At 41.6% G+C, this 15,645-nt stretch overlaps 1 protein-coding gene across 6 annotated transcripts in view; it reads left to right on the top strand.

Annotated features, from left to right (window-relative positions):
- The window catches only part of LOC143764897 (uncharacterized), a 43,109-nt gene extending 28,711 nt beyond the window's left edge, over positions 1 to 14,398 (top strand). For all 6 annotated transcript variants that reach the window (XM_077250982.1, XM_077250978.1, XM_077250981.1 and 3 more), the window contains one exon: positions 12,535 to 14,398. In XM_077250982.1, coding sequence (XP_077107097.1) covers positions 12,535 to 13,760 — 1,226 coding nt within the window. In that variant the 3' untranslated portion in view covers positions 13,761 to 14,398. The remainder of the gene's footprint in view (positions 1 to 12,534) is intronic.
- Positions 14,399 to 15,645: the final 1,247 nt, after the last annotated feature.

The following is a 15,645-nucleotide window of genomic DNA, read 5'->3' as shown; positions in this document are numbered from 1 at the left end:
ATGGCGTCCTATCTCAATTCCACTCAATTTTGCATTGAAAAGTCAAATGGTGCTCCTTCCCTTCTGAGCTCTGCTGTTCGCCCAAACAGTGGTTTACCCCCACATATGGGGTATCAGCGTACTCAGGACAAATTGCACAACAACTTTTGGGGTCCAATTTCTCCTGTTACCCTTGGTAAAATAAAACAAATTGGAGCTGAAGTAAATTTTTTGTGAAAAAAAAATTAAATGTTCATTTTTTTTTTTAAACATTCCAAAAATTCCTGTGAAACACCTGAAGGGTTAATAATCTTCTTGAATGTGGTTCTGAGCACCTTGAGGGGTGCAGTTTTTAGAATGGTATCACACTTGGGTATTTTCTATCATATATACCCCTCAAAGTGACTTCAAATGTGATCTAGTCCCTAAAAAAAAAAATGGTGATGTAAAAATTAGAAATTGCTAATCAACTTTTAACCCTTATAACTCCCTAAAAAAAAAATGGTTCCAAAATTGTGCTGATGTAAAGTAGACATGTCGGAAATGTTACTTATTAAGTATTTTGTGTGTCATATCTCTGTGATTTAAGGGCATAAAAATTCAAAGTTGGAAAATTGCGACATTTTCAACAAATTTCAGTTTTCTTCACAAATAAACGCAGGTAATATCAAAGAAATTTTACCACTATTATGGAGTACAATATGTCGCAAGAAAATAATGTCAGAATCATCAGGATCCGTTGAAGCGTTCCAGAGTTATAACCTCATAAAGAGACAGTGGTCAGAATTGTGAAAATTGGCCCGGTCATTAACGTGCAAACCACCCTTAGGGGTAAAGGGGTTAAAGCTGGCCTGAGACCTTCTTCAGGAATGATGGTGCAGGGATATATCATATGATGTGGACGTGTCCAAGACTGGCCTCTTTTTGGATAGTTATCCTGAGTCGAATTGAGGGGGCATATGGATGTGTGATTCCAAAAGAGCCGGTGGTGTGCCTTCTGGGGTATGTGGAGGATATAGTGGTGGATAATGCCTTGAAGGAGGCGATTGCTAGACTACTTTACATGGCCCGGAAGGTGGTCGCAAGATGTTGGATGAGGCTGCTTTCACACATCAGGTTTTTTGTTGCACAAGCCGGCAATTTTTTAAAAAAACTGATCCGTTTTTTTTACACTCCGGATCCATTTTCTTCTCATAGAGTTGTATTAGTGCCGGATTGTGCCTGATGGACATGCGTTTCATCCGCTTTGTGCCAGATCCGTCCCTTATTTTTTTTATTTTTTTTTATTTATTTTTTCTCTCTCTCTCTCTCTCTCTCTCTCTCTCAACTTGGGTCCCCATATATTTTCAAATTTCTTTATTGCTTTTCTCTTTCTATATACCCCCTTTCCAACCATATGTTATAATTTATTCTATTTATTAATTCATTAATTGACAGAGGCTGAGCATCCAACCAATGCAATGCAATTAGTTTGCGAGCTTGGTAAAATATTTGTGATAATCCAATAGCCAACGGGAAATCAAAATCTGTCGACTCTCCCAGATACCCAAACACGCATATCTTGGGGTCCGCCTGAAGTTGCAACCCGAAATCCTTTCTATTAGGGCCAAGGTATTTGTCCAATATGAGCCCAAACATCTACATTCCCAAAACATGTGCATTAAATGCACGTCCTCTGCACCACATCTAGGGCATTCCACATTCATGAGGTATATCTGTGAGAGTCTCTGAAATTCTCATGGGGACAGTCTAGGAACATGCTCCAATAACTCCTTTCACTGCTCTTCCATAACCTGCCCCACATCCTATTCCCATTTTAGTTTTACTGTCCAATTATGGCCGCTGGAACGGGACTGCAGTAGTTGCTGATGCATTCTAGAGATTAGACACGTTGTATATTTTGCAGCTACTAATGGGTCGCGTGCATAACTTTTTTGAAGTATGGGTGCTGCATCACCAAACTAACACTTGCCTCTATTGTAAAAAGGAAGCCCGGGAAAATCCATACGCTGGTTGAAGTTTATTGAAGCTCTTAAGTGTACCATTTTCTAGTAAATTTCAACACCGTTTGTATTCCCCTCAGCTCCCATCCCCAACTTATGATTACTCTATAACGGAGTAAATTTGGAACAACCGGTAATTCCCAATAATCTTTTCCCTATCCCACACCTTGTACATTAGTGCTAAAGTTGGTCTATCTCCTTCCCGGCAGCCCCCCTTCCTCTCTAAAATGTGAATAGGTGAAAGCATTTCTCGTCTTGAAAGACCAGGCTTCCAACCTTGCCCATAGAATCCCTTGTTTCCCAGCCATGAAAATGCTACATCTGTGAAGCTTTAAAGTATATGCATGGATCTAGTATTGCCAACCCACCCGTGGTCTTCTCTCTCTGGAGTGTTAGTAACTTAATAGTTGCATTACGCTTACAACAAATTAGTTCAGTCCAATTAGCAGTACGAGGGCTTGTTTTTGCAGGAACTAGTTGCAGTTCTGAACGAACTGTCTCTTCCTCTGAGGTGAATTACGCTACTGATTTGGGTTGGCTCCGGACCCGTTAACCTTTGGTGGAATCGGAGCTGGTGGCAGTGACTTTGTACTGTGCGATTGGGCTTCTTTGCAGTGACCAGCGGCATTGATAATTATTGTTTTCGCCTGTGAGGGAGTAGTTATCTCGCCCTCGCAGTAGCGTGCCCAATAGCCAGTACATAGCAGGCAGCCTTTCAGGTGACTAATTACCCTAGGTGCAGTATCTAAACTGACCTGAGGGTAAGAGGGGGGGGGGGGGGGCACCAGAGAGCTGCAAGTTCCAAACTGGAACTGGAAAGAGGGATATAGATAAATCACCTTCAGAAGGAACTAGGGGCAATCAAACAACCCCGGTTCGAGACAAATTGGTGTGAGTAGTGGGGATGATAAAGATATCCTCCCCGTGATCCCTGATATATTGTTGGGATCCGTGACATATTGTTGGCAGTACGGTATGAACCGTGACACAAAAGTTACACTTAAACCTCCCAACCAGTGAAAGCCAGGGCTATTAATTAGCCTGAATTTCGAGCATATGACCAATGTCATTTTCCTTTTAAGATATAGAAATCCCACAGAACTTAAATCTCCCTAGTTACAAGGGCTACATACATCAGACAAGATCTGAACTAGCCAGATCTTTAACCGCTTCATGCCGCAGCCCATTTTCTTTTGCATTTGTTTTTTGCTCCCCTGCTTCCCAGAGCCATGCATTTTTTATTTTTCCATCAATATGGCCATGTGAGGGCTTGTTTTTTGTGGGGCAAGTTCTACTTTTGAAAGACACCATTAGTTTTACCATATCGTGTACTGAAAAACGGGAAAAAAATCCAAGTGCGCTGATAGATAAAATGAGAATAATGGGAATAGGGGAAAATATGTGTAAGTGAGTTAAGAGCTGGCTCAGGGATAGGAAACAAAGGGTGGTTATCAATAGAGCACACGCGGACTGGTTCGCGGTTAGCAGTGGAGTACCACAGGGGTCAGTATTGGGTACTCTTCTTTTTAACATATTTATTAATGACCTTTGTAGGGGGCATTCAGAGTAGAATTTCAATATTTGCAGATGACACTAAACTCTGCAGGATAATCAATACAGAGGAGGACAATTTTATATTACAGGATGATTTATGTAAACTAGAAGCTTGGGCTGATGAATGGCAAATGAGCTTTAATGGGGATGAATGTAAGGTCATGCACTTGGGTAGAAGTAATAAGATGTATAACTATGTGCTTAATTCTAAAACTCTGGGCAAAACCGTCAATGAAAAAGACCTGGGTGTATGGGTGGATGACAAACTCATATTCAGTGGCCAGTGTCAGGCAGCTGCTACAAAGGCAAATAAAATAATGGGATGCATTAAAAGAGGCATAGATGCTCATGAGGAGAACATAATTTTACCTCTATACAAGTCACTAGTTTGATCACACTTAGAATACTGTGCACAGTTCTGGTCTCCGGTCTCCGGTGTATAAGAAAGACATAGCTGAACTAGAGCGGGTACAGAGAAGAGCGACCAAGGTTATTAGAGGACTGGGGGGTCTGCAATACCAAGATAGGTTATTACACTTGGGGCTGTTTAGTTTGGAAAAACGAAGGCTAAGGGGTGATCTTATTTTAATGTATAAATATATGTGTAAATATATGAGGGGACAGTACAAAGACCTTTCTGCTGATCTTTTTAATCATAGATCTGAGACAGGGACAAGGGGCCATTCTCTACGTCTGGAGGAATAAAGGTTTAAGCATAATAACAGACGCGGATTCTTTACTGTAAGAGCAGTGAGACTATGGAACTCTCTGCCGTATGATGTTGTAATGAGTGATTCATTACTTAAATTTAAGAGGGGACTGGATGCCTTTCTGGAAAAGTATAATGTTACAGGGTATATATATTAGATTCCTTGATAGGGCGTTGATCCAGGGAACTAGTCTGATTGCCGTATGTGGAGCTGGGAAGGAATTTTTTCCCCCAATGTGGAGCTTACTCTTTGCCACATGTTTTTTTTTTGCCTTCCTCTGGATCAACATGTTAGGGCATGTTAGGTTAGGCTATGGGTTGAACTAGATGGACTTAAAGTCTTCCTTCAACCTTAATAACTATGTTACTATGAAATTGCTAAAAAAACATGCAATTCCACTATTTTTTTTATTTTTTTTTACCATGTTCACCAAATGCTAAAACTGACCTTCTAAAACTGATTCTCCAGGTCATTACAAATTTATAGGTACAAAACATGTATAGGTTCTTTTTTATTTAAACGGTGGAAAAAAATCCACAGTTGTTTTAAAAAATAAAAATAAAAATGTGTCATTTTCCGCAATGATTAGGTGGGCAATGATAGCCAGGGAGAGGGACTGGAGGACGTTATCAGGATTAGAATCACTGTTGTAGATTGTAGAGCCTGGTATCCTCTTTTGTGACCGGTTGAAAGAGAGAACCTGAACTTGATGATGTTCGGGAGGGAAGAGGATCCATGATATTGAGAGATTAAGAAAAAATTTCCAGTCAGATATGGTCAGTTTTCTCTTATAAATAATTGACCATATCGTCGGTACTGAGGTTGGTTACAGGGGCCTGCACTTTAGGATTAAAATCCTTGTTTCATAGTGGTACAGCAAATGATGGGGTGATGATACCCCATCATTTGCTGTACCACTATGAAACAAGGATTTTAATGGATTTGTCTAAATAAATTGAACTTTTATCCAAGTTTCACGCTGGAGATTTACTTCCTCCTTTTTCTTTCCATTGTCTAATAAAGGTGTTTTCTTTACTGTTCCGTGTCCCACACTCTTTCCTTGACCAGTGTCCGGTGTTCTCGTCTTGGTTCTTCTTTCTGTGTGTATGTAAGGGATGCTGCTACATGAGGGCAATTTCCAGTGTTTTACAGTGTTTTAACCCCTTCATGACCGTGGGATTTTCCGTATTCGTTTTTCACTCCCCTCCTTCCCAGAGCCATAACTTTTTTATTTTTCCGTCAATTTGGCCATGTGAGGGCTTATTTTTTGCGGGACGAGTTGTACTTTTGAACGACATAATTGGTTTTACCATGTTGTGTACTAGAAAACGGGAAAAAAATTCCAAGTGCGGTGAAATTGCAAAAAAAGTGCAATCCCACACTTGTTTTTTGCTTGGCTTTTTTGCTAGGTTTACTAAATGCTAAAACTGACCTGCCATTATGATTCTCCAGGTCATTACGAGTTCATAGACACCTAACATGACTAGGTTATTTTTTACCTAAGTGGTGGAAAAAAATTCCAAACTTTGCTAAAAAAAAAAAAAAAATTGCGCCATTTTCCAATACTCGTAGCGTCTCCATTTTTCATGGTCTGGGGTCGGTTGAGGGCTTATTTTTTGCGTGCCGAGCTGGTGTTTTTAATGATACCATTTTGGTGCAGATACGTTCTTTTGATCACCCGTTATTGCATTTTAATGCAATGTCACGGCGACCAAAAAAACGTAATTCTGGCGTTTCGGATTTTTTTCTCATTACGCCGTTTAGCGATCAGGTTAATGCTTTTTTTTTATTGATAGATCGGGCGATTCTGAACGCGGCGATACCAAATATGTATAGGTTTGATTTTTTTTTTTTTTATTGATTTATTTTGATTGGGGCGAAAGGGGGGTGATTTAAACTTTTATGTTTTTTTTTATTTTTTTCACTTTTTTTAACTTTTTTTTTTTACTTTTGCCATGCTTCAATAGCCTCCATGGGAGGCTAGAAGCAGGCACAACTCGATCGCCTCTGCTACATAACAGCGATCATCAGATCTCTGCTATGCAGCAGAAAATCAGGTGTGCTGTGAGCGCCGACCACAGGGTGGCGCTCACAGCTACCGGCGATCAGTAACCATAGAGGTCTCAAGGACCTCTATGGTTACAATACTGAAGCATCGCCGACCCCCGATCATGTGACGGGGGTCGGCGATGACGTCATTTCCGGCCGCCCGGCCGGATGCGGTAGTTAAATGCCGCTGTCTGCGTTTGACAGCGGCATTTAACTAGTTAATAGCGGCGGGTGAATCGCGATTTCACCCGCCGCTATTGCGGGCACATGTCAGCTGTTCAAAACAGCTGACATGTCCCAGCTTTGATGCTGGCTCACCGCGGAGCCCTGCATCAAAGCAGGGGACCTGACGTCGGACGTACTATCCCGTCCGACGTCAGGAAGGGGTTAACGTTGAGTAAGGAAAAGAGAGGGAGGATAGTGGGGCCAATGATGACTGCAAATTCTTAATAAGCTGCTAGGTATTGATGGCACGTAGATATTTGTATGTGTAGTATGTAAGGATGGCCTTAGTGAGGTGACAAATTTTGACAGAGCTAATCAGTGGTGGGAGAGTGGAGTTAATAAGATCATACACTAAGCATATACATTTTTTCCCATCTTCATGTGTTGGATGGAGGGTTAGTAAGTTGTGAAAAGCCTATACATGATGTTAGCGATAGATGATGAATGGCAAATGGGGAGAGTGGATTATTAGTAAGGATGCTAAAGTCCTCCATATTAAGAGTAGTAATGTCTCAGGGTAGAAAGTGAGAAAGCCAAGTTGCAAAGTGATCTAGGAACTAGTGGGACTGGCCATGAGGTAGTACACAACTGAGAGAAGGGGGTGGAAAGGTCTGACTTTGTTAACTTCAAGAGAAGGGAAGATAAGCGAGGGTACTGGGAGAGATTACCTGAAAATCACACCTCCACCTTGTTCTTGCTTCTATGGGCATGTGAAAAATGTAGGCCCTATATGAGAAAGCAGTATACAGACAACTACCTCACAAAACAAAAAGAATCAGCTGTAAATATTTCCCTGCCTGTTTTAAGCAATGTTTTACTCAAAGAAAGAATCAGATGCGATCCTGTGCTGTAATGTCTGTGTACTCTTTTGCTTCCTCTCCTAGCCAGGAACTGTTATGATCTGACCACGGTCAGACACAGCCGTTACACAATACACCGCAAGGGCACATTTATAAGATTATCTCAGCACAGGGACATTTTTTTAAAACCCATCCAATTCTGGAACTTATTTTTACTCCCAGATCTGGTGTTTTAAAATGTACTTTGTTTGTGAAACAACCATTTTAAAGCACCACTAATATAAGTTCTTACCCTAGTAATATACATACCAACCGCTATCTTTTTGTAAATGTTTTGGAGTGGCCTAGTCAAAGCCCAGACTTTAATCCAATTGAGAATCTGTGATCAGACTAGAAGATTGCTGTTCACCAGAGGAAATCATCTAACTTGAAGGAGCTGGAGCAGTTTTGCATCCCATTGGCAAGATGTGGAAAGCTTATAGAGACAGTAGTCAGGCATGGCACTAGGAGATGGAACAGGATCCTTGATGCGAACAACTGGCTAAGACGATGGTGCAAACAACAAGGATTCGGATTCCTGGACCACGGTGTGAATTACTTGTACGATGGACTCCTCGCCAGAGACAGACTACACCTCAACAAACCTGGGAAACACACATTCGCCAGAAGACTCACTACACTCATCAGGAGGGCGTTAAACTAGAAGAAGAGGGGACGGGAAGAAAAACATTAGACTCGAACAAAGAAGACCCAGGAAAACATACTCAGAAGGGAGGTAAGAACATTTTTAAAACAATCCACAGCGAGGAGATTGGAACAAAACAAAATCCTCTAAACTGCATGCTTGCAAACGCCAGAAGCCTGACAAACAAGATGGAAGAACTAGAAGCAGAAATATCTACAGGTAACTTTGACATAGTGGGAATAACCGAGACATGGTTAGATGAAAGCTATGACTGGGCAGTTAACTTACAGGGTTACAGTCTGTTTAGAAAGGATCGTAAAAATCGGAGAGGAGGAGGGGTTTGTCTCTATGTAAAGTCTTGTCTAAAGTCCACTTTAAGGGAGGATATTAGCGAAGGGAATGAGGATGTCGAGTCCATATGGGTCGAAATTCATGGAGGAGAAAATGGTAACAAAATTCTCATTGGGGTTTGTTACAAACCCCCAAATTTAACAGAAATCATGGAAAGTCTACTTCTAAAGCAGATAGATGAAGCTGCAACCCATAATGAGGTCCTAGTTATGGGGGACTTTAACTACCCGGATATTAACTGGGAAACAGAAACCTGTGAAACCCATAAAGGCAACAGGTTTCTGCTAATAACCAAGAAAAATTATCTTTCACAATTGGTGCAGAATCCAACCAGAGGAGCAGCACTTTTAGACGTAATACTATCTAATAGACCTGACAGAATAACAAATCTGCAGGTGGTCGGGCATCTAGGAAATAGCGACCACAATATTGTACAGTTTCACCTGTCTTTCACTAGGGAGACTTGTCAGGGAGTCACAAAAACACTGAACTTTAGGAAGGCAAAGTTTGACCAGCTTAGAGATGCCCTTAATCTGGTAGACTGGGACAATATCCTCAGAAATAAGAATACAGATAATAAATGGAAAATGTTTAAGAACATCCTAAATAGGCACTGTAAGCTGTCTATACCTTGTGGGAATAAAAGGACTAGAAATAGGAAAAACCCAATGTGGCTAAACAAAGAAGAAAGACAGCCAATTAACAGTAAAAAGAAAGCATTTGCACTACTAAAGCAGGATGGCACCATTGAAGCTCTAAAAAACTATAGGGAGAAAAATACTTTATCTAAAAAACTAATTAAAGCTGCCAAAAAGGAAACAGAGAAGCACATTGCTAAGGAGAGTAAAACTAATCCCAAACTGTTCTTCAACTATATCAATAGTAAAAGAATAAAAACTGAAAATGTAGGCCCCTTAAAAAAAAGTGAGGAAAGAATGGTTGTAGATGATGAGGAAAAGGCTAACATATTAAACACCTTCTTCTCCACGGTATTCACGGTGGAAAATGAAATGCTAGGTGAAATCCCAAGAAACAATGAAAACCCTATATTAAGGGTCACCAATCTAACCCAAAAGCTAAATAAGATTAAAATAGATAAATCTCCGGGTCCGGATGGCATACACCCACGAGTACTAAGAGAACTAAGTAATGTAATAGATAAACCATTATTTCTTATTTTTAGGGACTCTATAGCGACTGGGTCTGTTCCGCAGGACTGGCGCATAGCAAATGTGGTGCCAATATTCAAAAAGGGCTCTAAAAGTGAACCTGGAAATTATAGGCCAGTAAGTCTAACCTCTACTGTTGGTAAAATATTTGAAGGGTTTCTGAAGGATGTTATTCTGGATTATCTCAATGAGAATAACTGTTTAACTCCATATCAGCATGGGTTTATGAGAAATCGCTCCCGTCAAACCAATCTAATCAGTTTTTATGAAGAGGTAAACTATAGGCTGGACCACGGTGAGTCATTGGATGTGGTATATCTCGATTTTTCCAAAGCGTTTGATATCGTGCCGCACAAGAGGTTGGAAAACAAAATGAGAATGCTTGGTCTGGGGGAAAATGTGTGGAAATGGGTTAGTAACTGGCTTAGTGATAGAAGGCAGAGGGTGGCAATAAATGGTATAGTCTCTAACTGGGTCGCTGTGACCAGTGGGGTACCGCAGGGGTCGGTATTGGGACCTGTTCTCTTCAACATATTCATTAATGATCTGGTAGAAGGTTTACACAGTAAAATATTGATATTTGCAGATGATACAAAACTATGTAAAGCAGTTAATACAAGAGAAGATAGTATTCTGCTACAGATGGATCTGGATAAGTTGGAAACTTGGGCTGAAAGGTGGCAGATGAGGTTTAACAATGATAAATGTAAGGTTATACACATGGGAAGAAGGAATCAATATCACCATTACACACTGAACGGGAAACCACTGGGTAAATCTGACGGGGAGAAGTACTTGGGGATCCTAGTTAATGATAAACTTACCTGGAGCAGCCAGTGCCAGGCAGCAGCTGCCAAGGCAAACAGGATCAAGGGGGGCATTAAAAGAGGTCTGGATACACATGATGAGAGCATTATACTGCCTCTGTACAAATCCCTAGTTAGACCGCACATGGAGTACTGTGTCCAGTTTTGGGCACCGGTGCTCAGGAAGGATATAATGGAACTAGAGAGAGTACAAAGGAGGGCAACAAAATTAATAAAGGGGATGGGAGAACTACAATACCCAGATAGATTAGCGAAATTAGGATTATTTAGTCTAGAAAAAAGATGACTGAGGGGCGATCTAATAACCATGTATAAGTATATAAGGGGACAATACAAATATCTCGCTGAGGATCTGTTTATACCAAGGAAGGTGACGGGCACAAGGGGGCATTCTATGCGTCTGGAGGAGAGAAGGTTTTTCCACCAACATAGAAGAGGATTCTTTTCTGTTAGGGCAGTGAGAATCTGGAATTGCTTGCCTGAGGAGGTGGTGATGGCGAACTCAGTCGAGGGGTTCAAGAGAGGCCTGGATGTCTTCCTGGAGCAGAACAATATTGTATCATACAATTATTAGGTTCTGTAGAAGGACGTAGATCTGGGGATTTATTATGATGGAATATAGGCTGAACTGGATGGAAAAATGTCTTTTTTCGGCCTTACTATGTTACTATGTTACTTAACCAAACTGACTTGCAGCTGTAATTACAGCAAAAGGAGGCTCTACAAAGTACTGACTTTAGGGGGAGAATACCTATGCACACTGAAGTTTTCAGTACTTTTGTCCTGTTTGTTGTTTGATTCACAATATAAAAAGAAAACCAAATGTTCAGTTGTAAGCATATTCTTTACGTAAACTGATGCAAAACCACAAAAAAGTGACATTCCTGGTTGTGAGGTAGTAAATTACTGTATAAGATTATCTCACTACAAGAAATAAAATGTAAATGCATCCAATTGTGGAACGTATTTTTATTCCCAGATATAGTGTTTAAAATGTACTTTGTGAAACAACCCTTTTAAAGCACCACAAATTTAAGTTCTCTGCCCCTAGTATTATATATATACAGCCGCTATCATTTTCTGTTATCGGTGCCGCTCTGATTGAACTTCTGCAAGCTCTCAATGGTGGGGGTCTTCATGAAAATGGTGCCAGCACTTGTGATTATCAACCTCTGGCGGTTTTCAGGAAAACGGCGCCGAAAATGGTGCATGTACTCTTCCAGCACATTTTCCTGAAGACTGCTAGTGGTCGATCTGCACATGTGCCAGCGCCATTTTCATAGAGACCGCAACCAGCAAGAATGCCACCAAGAGCTAACACTGTGCCAGTGCAAAACTTAAATGAACGTATGATGATGAATGCAACACAGGCAGCGGAGGGTCCGTGGTTGAGCCCTCTGAGCTGCCCACAAGTCTCGCCCCGAAGGACCGAAGAAACCAAAATTTATCATGATGATTTAACGAATACCAGGCTACAGATTTTTACACTAAAGGCATTACATCAATATGTCAGCGTAATTCTTCCCATACCTATAGTTTTAACATGGATGATCCTGATGACAGGTTCTCTTCAACAAAACATCATGTCAACATAAAAACATAAAATGTTAGAGTTGGAAGGGACGTCCCAGGGTCATCGTGTCCAACCCCATGCTCAATGCAGGATTCACTGAACCATCTCAGACAGATGTCTGTCCAGCCTCTGTTTGAAGACTTCCATTGAGGAGGAACTTGCCACCTCTGGTAGCAGCCTGTTCCACTCATTGATCACCCTCACTGTCATAAAGTTTTTTCTAATATCTAATCTGCATTTTCTCCCTTTCAGTTTCATTCCAGTGTTTACCGTGTTTCCATGTACAAATGAGAATAAGAATGATCCCTCTAAACTGTGACATCCTTTCAGATATTTGTACACTGCTATTAAGTCCCCTGTCTTCTTTGTTGCAAGCTAAACATTCCCAGATCCTTTAACCGTTCCTCGTAGGACATACTTTGCAGTCTGCTCACCGTCCTGGTAGCGCTTCACATTCACATTGCTAAGTTGTTTTGAACTCTTCTTACTCATTGCATCTCCTATTCTTGATGGCACTGGTGGGCATGTAACTTAAATAAGTAATGTCTCTTCATGTGGTGGATGGTAAACCTAAAGAGTGAGATTCTTTTTTTTTTTTTCTCTCCCCAGATTTTCCTAGCTATGCTACAACTGGAAAACCTCAAAGAACCAATATGAAGGAGAAAGAGTTTACATGCCCAATATGCTTGAAGTCTTTTAAACAAAACTCCAAACTTTTAAGACACCAGATTATCCACACTGGGAGAAAACCGTACAGATGTTCTGAATGCCAGAAATCCTTTATTTGTAAAGCAGATTTAACAAGACATCAGAAGGTCCACACAGGAGAGAAACCATTCATTTGTCCTGAATGTGGTAAAAGTTTCAGTCAGGAATGGAACCTTACTAAACACCAGGGCACTCATATAGAAGAGAAATCCTTTAAATGTTCTCTGTGTACAAAATGTTTTCCTACTAACATTGCTCTTCAAAACCATCAGAAAATTCACAGTGAAGACTGTTTATTTTCTTGCAGTGAATGTGGAAAAACTTTCATGGATAAATCACATCTCCTTCGTCACCACAAAGTTCACACCGGAGAAAAGCCATACCTGTGCACTGTATGTGGAAAGTCTTTTGCTCTTAAACATCACCTTGGCAGACACCTTAAAATCCACAAGGGTGCAAAGCCATATTCTTGCTGGGAATATGGGAAAACATATATTAGTAAATCATCCCTTGCTGTACATCAGAGCATCCCCATGGCTCAGAATTTACCTCAATGCACTGAATGTGGAAAGATTTTTAAGAATCAAGCAAATCTTGTTGATCATCAAACAATCCACACTGGGGAAAAAATGGCGTTCTGTCATAAATGTGGGACCGCTTTTAGGACCAAATCAGAGCTTTCTGCACACAAAAGACAGACAAAACTGTACTCTTGCTCCTGCAATATGTCATTAGTAAGCCAAGATGAACTTGAGCATCATCATAAAAAAAACCCAATGGATAAGCCTTATTTCTGCTTACAGTGTAACAGGTCTTACTTAACAGAAGAAGGGCTGGAGAAACATGAAAATGTGCACTCAGGAGATTGGCCTTATACTTGCTCAGAGTGTAGTATGACTTTTTGTACAAAGGGCGACCTAACAAAACATCATAAAGTTCACACAAGGGTCCGATCATATTTCTGCTTAGAATGTAGCAAGACTTTTAGTACCAAGCGTGACCTAACAAAACATCATAGAGTTCACACAGGGGAGAGGCATAATGGCTGCTCAGAGTGTAGCAAAAATGTTAGTACTAAGAGTGAACTAACAAAACATCAAAGAGTTCACACAGATGAGGCCATATAGCTGCTCCGAGCGTGACAAGTGCTTTGTTAGAAAGGGCCATCTGAAAAGCCATTAAAGAATTCACACAAGGGAGAAGCCATATAGCTGCTCAGTGTGACAAGTGCCTTCTTACAAAGAGCAACCTCTCAAGACATCATGGAGTTCACACAGGAGACTGGCTTTATTCCTGATAGGAGTGTAGCAAGACTTTTTGTACCATGAATGAACTCTAAACATCATAGCTCAGGAGAGGGGCCATATAGCTGCCAAGAGCAATTTGAAGAACCACTCACTGTAGCGTTCATACGAGATAGGCCCTATAGCTGCAGAGTGTGACAATTGCATTTTTATATAAGCACTCCCATCGGTTTTTCTCCTACTATGTTGTAATCATATTATATAGCAGTGTGCACTTACAATTGTTCATTTTGCCCTTCTACCAAGTTAATTCTTCAGTCTTCTCTGCTCTATGTAAAAACAGAAAGTCTCTTGTCCCTGCAAAAATCGACCCCTTTTTCAACTCCTGAACAGCTGCTCAGCCCCTCTTTCAGCCATTGACTTCTGCAGTGACTCATGAAATTGATTGACCTCCTCTTCCTACATAGAGCTCAGAAGGATTCAGCCCATCCGTTTTTAAAGGGGACCTGTCACCCCCCCCCCCCCCCAGTGGTTTCAAACTAAAAGAGCCACCTTGTGCAGCAGTAATGCTGCATTCTGACAAGGTGGCTCTTTTAATTCTGGGGGCTGTAACTAGAGAAATAATCTGTTTTTTAATTTGTAAGAAATACCTGGTCTTCAGTCATGGAGGCTGGCGTTTCCCCCCTGCTTTAGACGCCACACAGCTGTCACTCACATCTTCTTGGCGACGCGCGCCACCTCCTCCTCGCCGCTGTTTTCAAAATAGCCGGCGCCTGCGCTCTTTTCCCCTGCCTGGTGCAGGCGCAGTGAGCGCTGCCCGTCTTTCCTCATATGCAGCCCAGCTGACTGCGCCTGTGCGGCCGCCCTGCTTGTGATTCCCAGCCCCGCAGTGACTTATGATTTATTCACATTGCGGGGCTGGGATTCACAGGCAGGGCGGCCGCACAGGCGCAGCCAGCTGGGCTGCATATGATGAAAGACGGGCAGCGCTCACTGCGCCTGCACCAGGCAGGGGAAAAGAGCGCAGGCGCCGGCTATTTTGAAAACAGCGGTGAGGAGGAGGCAGCGCCCGGCGCCAAGAAGATGTGAGTGACAGCTGTGTGGCGTCTAAAGCAGGGGGGAAATGCCGGCCTCCTTGACTGAAGACCAGGTATTTCTTACAAATTAAAAAACGGATTATTTCTCTAGTTACAGCACCCAGAACTAAAAGAGCCACCTTGTCAGAATGCAGCATTACTGCTGCACAAGGTGGCTCTTTTAGTTTGAAACGACTGGGGGGGTGACAGGTTCCCTTTAATCACGTGATGTCAGACCTAATGGAAAAGAGAAGAATTAGCTGGGTAGAAAGATGAAATGAGCAATTGTAAGTAAAGAGTGCCCTATTATATGATTTCAATATATTAAAAGGATAACAAATTTGATGGGAGTGTTTCGTTAAGCATGGCAACCTCACAAAGCATTTAGGCTATGTGCACACTTTGCGGTGTGCTCTGCGGGTTCTCTGCGGGGGCAAAACCGCTGCGGTTATCCCTGCAGATTTATCGCGGTTTATTCCGCGGTTTCCGCTACGGGTTTACTCCTATACTATTGATGCTGCATATGCAGCAATATGCATCAACAATAGTAATGTTAAAAATAACAAAAACTGGTTATATACTCACCCTCTGAGGTCTCGATCTCCTCGGCGCTGCACGCGGCGGTCCGGTTCCAAAGATGCTGTGCCGAGAAGGACCTTCGTGACGTCACGGTCATGTGACCGCGGCGTCAT

The sequence above is a fragment of the Ranitomeya variabilis genome, chromosome 4 (assembly GCF_051348905.1).
Source record: "Ranitomeya variabilis isolate aRanVar5 chromosome 4, aRanVar5.hap1, whole genome shotgun sequence".
Taxonomy (NCBI): Eukaryota; Metazoa; Chordata; class Amphibia; order Anura; family Dendrobatidae; genus Ranitomeya; species Ranitomeya variabilis.
Note: the sequence above shows the minus strand (reverse complement) of the source record. Positions and strands in the feature narration are given on the sequence as shown.